The sequence below is a fragment of the Populus trichocarpa genome, chromosome 10, assembly GCF_000002775.5.
Source record: "Populus trichocarpa isolate Nisqually-1 chromosome 10, P.trichocarpa_v4.1, whole genome shotgun sequence".
Classification (NCBI taxonomy): Eukaryota; Viridiplantae; Streptophyta; class Magnoliopsida; order Malpighiales; family Salicaceae; genus Populus; species Populus trichocarpa.
In genome coordinates, this window is record NC_037294.2 from 13,935,704 (window position 1) to 13,943,457 (window position 7,754).

A 7,754-nucleotide genomic window follows, 5' to 3' on the forward strand; every position below is an offset into this window, starting at 1 on the left:
TGAAGTGTTAGTAACGCCTTTCTGTTATCGTTGTTATTTGCAAAGAGGGGAATGTCAAATCATCGAAGGACAGAGCAAATGCATCCATTCAATTAAAGGTATGATATGCATGGACACAGCACAATAGGGAGAGATAAATACATGAAAGTTTGTTTATATTTGTATACTACGACCCAATATAGTCCTGAGGACCTTAAGACATTTAGTAGACCTTCTATTCTTTATATCTGGTATCCCACTCAATTCCTGTCTTCTATGCAATTGATTTTAGCTTACTGGGTTTGGTTTACAATTATGGGTCGTGAGAACAGAATTTAGTTTGCCACAAAATCCCATATTACTCATAAGCAGGTCCTCCTTGCTCTTAATTTTTTTTTTTCTGATTTTTGTGCATGTTAAATATTGGAGAGTTCGATTGGGCAAAGCATGCATAAACTCGTAGTTTTACGTTTCGCACTACTGCCATATTTCCTTTTTTATTTGTGTTGCAGAGAACAAAAAATTGAGATTGAAGCTCGGACTAGGTAATTTACCTCCTCAACATTTCAATTTCTCTTCTGCATATGTTTCGGCAACAACATTCAACTCTACTCTCGAATTGATCTGAAGAACTAACAAATTACAAGCTTGACAACAAGCGAAATATACATATGCATACACTGCAAGTCAAGATTCTAAACACCTGCTCATCCAAATCTAACCATGATATCCTTTTGCCTCCCTAAGTAAAGTTAACAGGATGGAAATATCTAAAATGCCATTAAATCCTTTGATCATCCCCAACGTCCAAAGCGGAAGTCAGGCATTGAAAACTAAACCAAGTATAAACAGCCTGAGGACGGAAAACAGGAAGGAAAAAAAAAAACTGAATCAACCAACCTAGGCCTTAAAAATAAATCAAAATTTTGGCGAGAGAATTTTGCATTTTTTTATTACCTTCACGTTTAACTTGTCCATTTCATTTTCTGTTGAGAATTTCCCCAACAGGGATGTTGTAAAGAAACAGCACCAATCAGTGCGCAGCAGGTAGCTGCTCTTTGTTTCCCAAAGGAATAGAGGGAGTCTTATTTGGTTGGGTTTGTGATTGCCCCGAAACGGTGTTGTTACTATTAACATTTCCTTTGATCTCCTGCTGAGGTTTGGCATGGTCATCGGATTTAGTCTGGGCATGTGAATGCTTCTTGTCAGGAAGCAGAATGCCCTCGAAGAACTTGTGTATCATCTCATAACTGGTAAATGTAATCACAGCAGATGGAGTCGTTCTCATTAAGTTAGTTGCACAGCCACGGTAAAATCCACGGAAACCTTCCTTTTGGAACACTTTCTTAATGCAATCAACAACACCGGCATAATGGGCCTCAGAATTTCTGAGCTGCCCTTGCTCTTGAAGTCTTGAACGCACCACCTGGTATTTGACATTAAGATATTATAACAATAGACAAACACACACAGGAAGGGGATGGAGTTTTCATGGGAGATAAAACCTCACTGAGTAAAGTGCCATGTCAAAGCGTACCTCATGTGGATAAGTCAGTACAGAGGCAAGTACTTTGGATACTGAAGAGGCAATTGCGACATCCCCAGGGCTTAAATTATTAACAGTTGTATTACCTGAGAACTTCAAAATAGTATAATCAGAGCTGTTCGAATATAATTACAGAAGTTGGACTGTTATAAGATAATAAACAATACCCTTCTTTGCCATGTAACACTTGATCTTTTCATATGCTGGAAATTGAATTGCAACATGACTTATCCCAGCCAAAGAAGGCAAAATCCCACTGTTTCAAACAAAGAAAGCAGCATTATGAAACCAAATCATGAGAAGAAGATTTTCTAATCATCTTAAAACAATAGTACAAATGCTTGCAAAACATTACAAACATAAAGGGGCTTAACTATTACAGAAATGTACTTTCACATCAATTCCTTCAGCAATTAAAAGCTTAATCAAGAAAGCTGAATCAAAATTTTTACACCAGACCTATACAAGCCTAGCATGCCTTCCTCTTGTTTAATCCGCCTCAAAGCAGAAAGTACGCTTTTGTAAGGAACCACACCTGGCCTCATTCCTTGCGTCTAAAAGAGAAGAAAAACAAAAGAATATCTGAAGTGGAACAGCAATGGTGCAACAATTATTAATCGATTATAAGCTATGCAGAGTAACAGTTGTTGTTCACATGTAATATCAGAGTACCCAGACATCCAAGCAAAGAATCATCAGGCATCCTAGCTAATCAGAATATAGAAAAGAAAGTTTCTTCTCTAACACAATATGGTCGTGCACATTGACTGTTTAGGGTCTAAGAATAACTAAATATACAAGGGAAACATAATGTTAAATAGTGTTGACTGAAGTTTCTTCTCTTATTTTGAAGTTTGAAGATGTATGCTTGCTTGGGTCAAGTATCCCGCTAGAATTGATGAGGAGTTTGATCCTCAGAACTCCACCCACTCTCCAGTTATGACCTGGTTTAGATACTTCTGCGAGACTAAAATATATAGCGACATGGTTGTCCCAACTCAGCTATGAACTCTGGCAAGGCAGCAGCTTAAGCCAAGTGCAGCTAGAAAGTACATTCCACTAAAAACATGTGCATACACGTTTGTCAAATCAAAAACTACAGTGAAGTTTTGATAGAAGCCTTCAACAATTTAGCAGGCAGCAATTATAGTTGACATGTGATAGAACCATTGTGATCTTAACAAATATACATATTCAGAGGAAATCAGATTCATAACCATGCTGACTTACCTGGAGTCTGGTTTTCACAACCCACAATGGATTTGTTGCAATGGATGTTGCAGCCCCAGCACCAGCAGCAGCTACCATGTTTGCACCAACTGAGAGATGGCTATCCCCATCCTCTACAATATGAGACATAAGATTTTAGAATAAATCAAAATAAGAACAGTACTTGACATTCTTCAATCTCAGAGAGCGATTATTAATAGAACAAGGTTTCTCATGTGAACTCAAAAGAAGACCAACGCATAATTTTCAAGTAAGAAACTCTTAGAAAAACCAACCATTTGAAAGGATGCCTTTAAGTTGCTCATAAACTGTGAAATACACCTACAAATGAAATGAACACATTTGTCATTACAGGAAATGTGAAGAGCACATAAGGTGGTAGTTCTGGATGTGTTTGTCTTGACAGAAAAAAAAGTAATTTAACACAGTTCCCTTTGATCAATCCCAGAGATAATCTATGCCCTGGAATTTAGAGGGTGTTTTCATTATATAATTTTTCAATCAACATGGATAGGGTGATGGCTTCTTATTGATCATTGTCTTCTTTCTGCAGACATGTCAACAATTATTTTCCATTCATTGGAAAATAAAACCAGATTTCCTATTCCCCAACATTAAAATTCTCCACAAGAACACAAGGAAGAACCAAAGAGGCAAGCTTGGGACAAGGTGGATTCAGAAAATCCACACTTTAAGTCCTAGATCATAGACATTACATTTTAGCCCAACTAATCACATTGTAAGCACCCTAGTGTCTTTCAAGCATCTATCTATATAAACAAAAATTATAAAGCAACATAGGCAGTACTCACAGCCCAGTTCGGAAGAAGTGCCATTATTGTTGGAGAGAGCCCACGATACAATCCCTTAAAACCTTCAGTTCTGACAATGTGTTTAAGACTTGAGATGATGATACTACCTGAGCATAGAGGGCACGGAAGAGCACAAGAATGGGTTTAAATCAATAAGCAAGGAAACTGCACTATATATCTGGTATTTGTAGAATAATCATATTTTCTAGTTCATCTAAGGAATGATGGCAATCCAATATATTCTGAATGTCACAATTACCAGTTAATAATGATTGCGTAGGACAAATAGGGAAGACAATGCATGCATGTTTAGGGGAAAAGGAAGTTAGAAGTTTCCCATTGAAACAGATGACATAATCGTAACACTCTATGGACTGCCTTAGTACTTAAAACCAAAAATATATTATAAACCAACAAACAAGCACCTGTAAAAAAAAATAACCACTCATTATCTCAGTTTAGTCATAAACAAAAAATCAGGGTTCATGTTCCTATTAAGTTCCATGTCAAAGCTATTTAGCCTTCTGTTTCTTAAAAAGGTGCAGTCTTTACTCGTCTAAATATCTAAAAAGCAATTCAATCTCGAAACACATCCCCAGAATGTGCACCGTAGATGCTTATAAGTTGACCAATTCATAGTTTTTCAAAGGATTATCATAAAACATTATATTCAAGAGCACAAAATCTTCCATACCTCCTTGACCTGAATTGGGAGGCAAGCCATGGACTTGTAACCTTGTCTTGATCACATCCAATGGGCACATAAACGTGGCTGCAATAACACCTGCAAGAAGAATCAACTATATAATCTTGCAGAAATTATCCAATCTTTAATCACCTAAACTTGCATGCACCAACCAATAAACAAAAATTCTTGTGATTTCTTGAATTAGACATAAAACCCACAAATTAAAATCACAAACAAAACATTATCAACCAAAAGTCTTGAGCTTTATCAAGCAGACCTGCGGAGGCACCAGCACCAGCATGGCATGCTAACTCCCTGGGGCTTCGCTTATGGGAAGCTTCCCCACCTCCAGTCATCTTTGAAACCTCACTACAAGTCTAAGAATTCTATAAAACAAAACCAAATCACCATGGCAGATCTATATCTACATCAATCAATATATATACCTATAGGTATATGTAAGAGAGAGAAAACACGAGCCCCTTCTCTCTATGACTCTATTGCATTACATTGACCGAGAGGGCTATGTTTTCGAGGTGGGGTTGGCCCCTTTGAAGGGTTGTTAACTTATTAGGACTGAATTTTTTTGGACCCGGTTGCTCTTTAGACGTGGAAGAAACACTGAATTGAAGAGGTACGAGTTTTAGCCTTCTGGCAAATATTTTTGGAAGGGAATGAATGGGATCCTCAAGGAAGTGTTTTTTCTTTTTCTTTTTTCAAACTAACGATAGAGAAAAAAAAGATTGGGTCTTTGCTAGAATACTTTATTCGTATTTTTCATAAAAGAAGGATGAATATTAACACTTTTTACTTCAGGGTTTGTTTTTGTTTTTGTTTTGCGTTTTGAAGGGGAAAGCTGGTTATGTGAAATCAGAACCTTAATTTTCTGTCAGTGGAGAGTGAGTAAATTAACTAAATTATTTACGATATCCATAGTTAATTGAACTGAACGCTTTTTGGATTTTTTATTTTTATAATTCCATTTATAAAAAAAATAAAAGAGAAAATTAGTTAGATTTTTTTGTTCAAGTCAAACGGTTTGTACTAACACTCACCCCAAATAAAGTTAATTTTTTCTTAAAAAACACTTTTTAAAAAACTCAAATGTTATTGAAAAGTACTTTCATCATTAAAAATAAATTTTAAAAAAATATTTTTTTAATATATTTTTAAATTAAAAAATTAAAAAAAAAATCTATCATGATACAAAATAAGCTATAAATTTTCTCCGGAGAGCACGAAGCATCTCAATTTTTTCTTTGGAGTTACATGTTTCCCAAACCAGTAATGATCTTTCATTTACTCAGCAAATACATTCTTGATCTCATAACTAAAGCCAACATGATAGATGCTAACTAAATCAAGGGTTCGTTCTGGACGACGGACATCACGATGACAAGAAATGGAATGAAAACTGAATTAGACAGCACGGTAAGATGAGATTATACTGAATCTTACTGTCATAGACAAATACATGTGCTTATTAACTAAATAAAGTTTCCGCATAAGTTATTTTAGTCCCTTAATTTTTACAATAATTTATTTTAGTCCCCATTTGTTATTTTTATGATATTCTTGTCCCTATAGGAAATATTTCTGATGCTTTAATTTTATGGTGCCACGACTTAGTCTCCAAATCATTTTTTTTTTGCAATTAAGCCCCTGCATGTAAAAAATTATTTTAATAAAATTTAGGTAAACTTGATCAAACTTTAGCCACTCAAATTAAAAATTTAAAGAATAATTGAGAAATAACTACTCTTATTTATACTATTGGATAAGTTCATCTCGCTCTACAGTAAAACAATTTTTTTTTATTTCAAGATAACTTTGGATAAAACAAGGATTCTAATATGTTTACCAGACATACCATAACTAACCCATTCGTCTTGACATTGCATTTTCAGTTCATAAACTAGCTTAGTTCACGGCCAAGCAATTTCAAATTCGTTGGCCATCAGTGAAGTGTTATTTTTCATGGTACGTACCTTTATTTACACTTCGACCAGTGTTATTTTTCATGGTACGTACCTTTATTTACACTTCGACCCTCTGTCGCGGCGACTTTGCCGTTTCATTTTGGACAGGTGATCATGCTACGACATGCGACACTTGTACGGTTCTACCTCTACTTCACCTGTGTATCTTAGCCCCGGTCTCTTTTCAGTGAAGCTCGTTCTTCCTTGATGATTGGGGTATCGAAAGGAGGTCATGGGTCGTGACTCTAACTTGAATTAGTTGGATTCGATCTCTCCTTCACAAGCTCCGTCTTCTACAGTTCTACTGAACAAAGCTCTTGTGATTCATCACGAAAATCTAGACATCGTATATTCTTGTATTGTATTATATTATATTATATTGATTAATTATTATTAACATAAACTAAGATTTGGGGGGGGGGGGGGGGGGGGGGATATTGTAGCTCAAAAGAGAAATTGCTAGTCATTGAAATAGTGGACTGAAAAGCTTGACCATTTTATCAGAAAAGACAAAGCTGACTTTTCATGGATTTATAAGTTATTATTGATTTAAGGGTCCGTTTGTCTAAGCGTTTACAACTACGTTTGTTATGTAACAGTGAAAATATAGTGTTTGGTTATGAAATTAACCGTGATTTTTGTACGTGGACCCTACCATTAACTGCGTTGAAAACGTTGTTTTGTTGAAGCATAAATTATCTGCTTCTCTCGTCGCGTTCCTGTCTTTCTGCTGCATGCGCATATCCTGCTAATTAATTAGCATGAACAGTGCAGCTTGTTGCACTGTTCGCGTGCTGCACTATTTTTGTAAAATAAAAAATAAAAATTATTTTTTATTTTTTTAATTGTATTTTATTCAAAAAACTAGTGTTTAATATTATTCAATGAAACTACATAAATTAAACAAAGATCGCTTGATGACGTAGCATTTGCAGAATTTGATCGCAATTCCAATTTTGTTCCTGATTATATTTTACCTGATGTTGTTGCGTGCTTAAGAAACCAAAAAAACTGTAGTCCTTGTCGGATGTATTTCATACATGATAGAATTGTAGATATTATAATGGAACAATAAAAATATTTTATATAAAGTATTATTTATTTTATGATGTAATAGCAATAGTTAAATCTATAACGTTTAAATTAAAAACCATCAATGTTAATATATAATTTTTTAAATTATTTTATAACCTCAATTCCAAAAACATTCTTAACCAAACACATTAAACTACTTTTTGTTTAACCTCAATTCCAACCACAGTTTTAACCAAACATCTATTTTTTCAAACTAACCTTAACTAAAAGTACTTTTTATAAAACAACTTTTTTCAAACCACAACCACAATAGCTACCGCAATACCAAACACACTCTTTTTTCAATTAGGGCGGCTTGGTTTTTTGTGCTTTTTGGCACATTGAATTTATTTAAATGCGGCCAAAATTTTATTTTATTTTATTTTATTATTATTAATATAGATGTCCGGATTAACTTGAGTATATTTTAACTAATCTCACGGGCC

General features: G+C 34.8%; 1 protein-coding gene across 2 annotated transcripts; it reads right to left on the bottom strand.

Annotated features, from left to right (window-relative positions):
* Nucleotides 1-521: 521 nt before the first annotated feature.
* On the bottom strand, nucleotides 522-4,985 carry LOC7475574 (nicotinamide adenine dinucleotide transporter 1, chloroplastic). Of its 2 annotated transcripts, XR_002984350.2 has the most exons (10): nucleotides 4,533-4,985; nucleotides 4,262-4,351; nucleotides 3,568-3,674; nucleotides 3,031-3,076; nucleotides 2,756-2,868; nucleotides 1,985-2,079; nucleotides 1,693-1,781; nucleotides 1,517-1,611; nucleotides 937-1,405; nucleotides 522-832 (listed from the first exon to the last, which is right to left on the bottom strand). XR_002984350.2 is itself a non-coding variant. In XM_024610648.2 (9 exons), the coding sequence occupies exons 1-9, from the start codon at nucleotides 4,609-4,611 to the stop codon at nucleotides 1,013-1,015; spliced, it is 1,107 nt and encodes a 368-aa protein (XP_024466416.1). In that variant the 5' UTR covers nucleotides 4,612-4,985; the 3' UTR covers nucleotides 522-1,012. The 2 variants fall into 2 exon arrangements, 1 of the variants encoding a protein (XP_024466416.1); XM_024610648.2 differs by having other exon boundaries at nucleotides 522-1,405.
* Nucleotides 4,986-7,754: the final 2,769 nt, after the last annotated feature.

Excerpts from the sequence above, each read along its gene's own strand:
- LOC7475574 (XM_024610648.2), bottom strand. The coding sequence starts at position 4,611 with ATGACTGGAGGTGGGGAAGCTTCCCATAAGCGAAGCCCCAGGGAGTTA. Across the intron at positions 3,077-3,567 it reads CACTTCTTCCGAACTGGGCT|GTGTATTTCACAGTTTATGA; the intron begins GTGAGTACTGCC and ends TTTCATTTGTAG. Across the intron at positions 2,080-2,755 it reads TTGTGAAAACCAGACTCCAG|ACGCAAGGAATGAGGCCAGG; the intron begins GTAAGTCAGCAT and ends CTTCTCTTTTAG.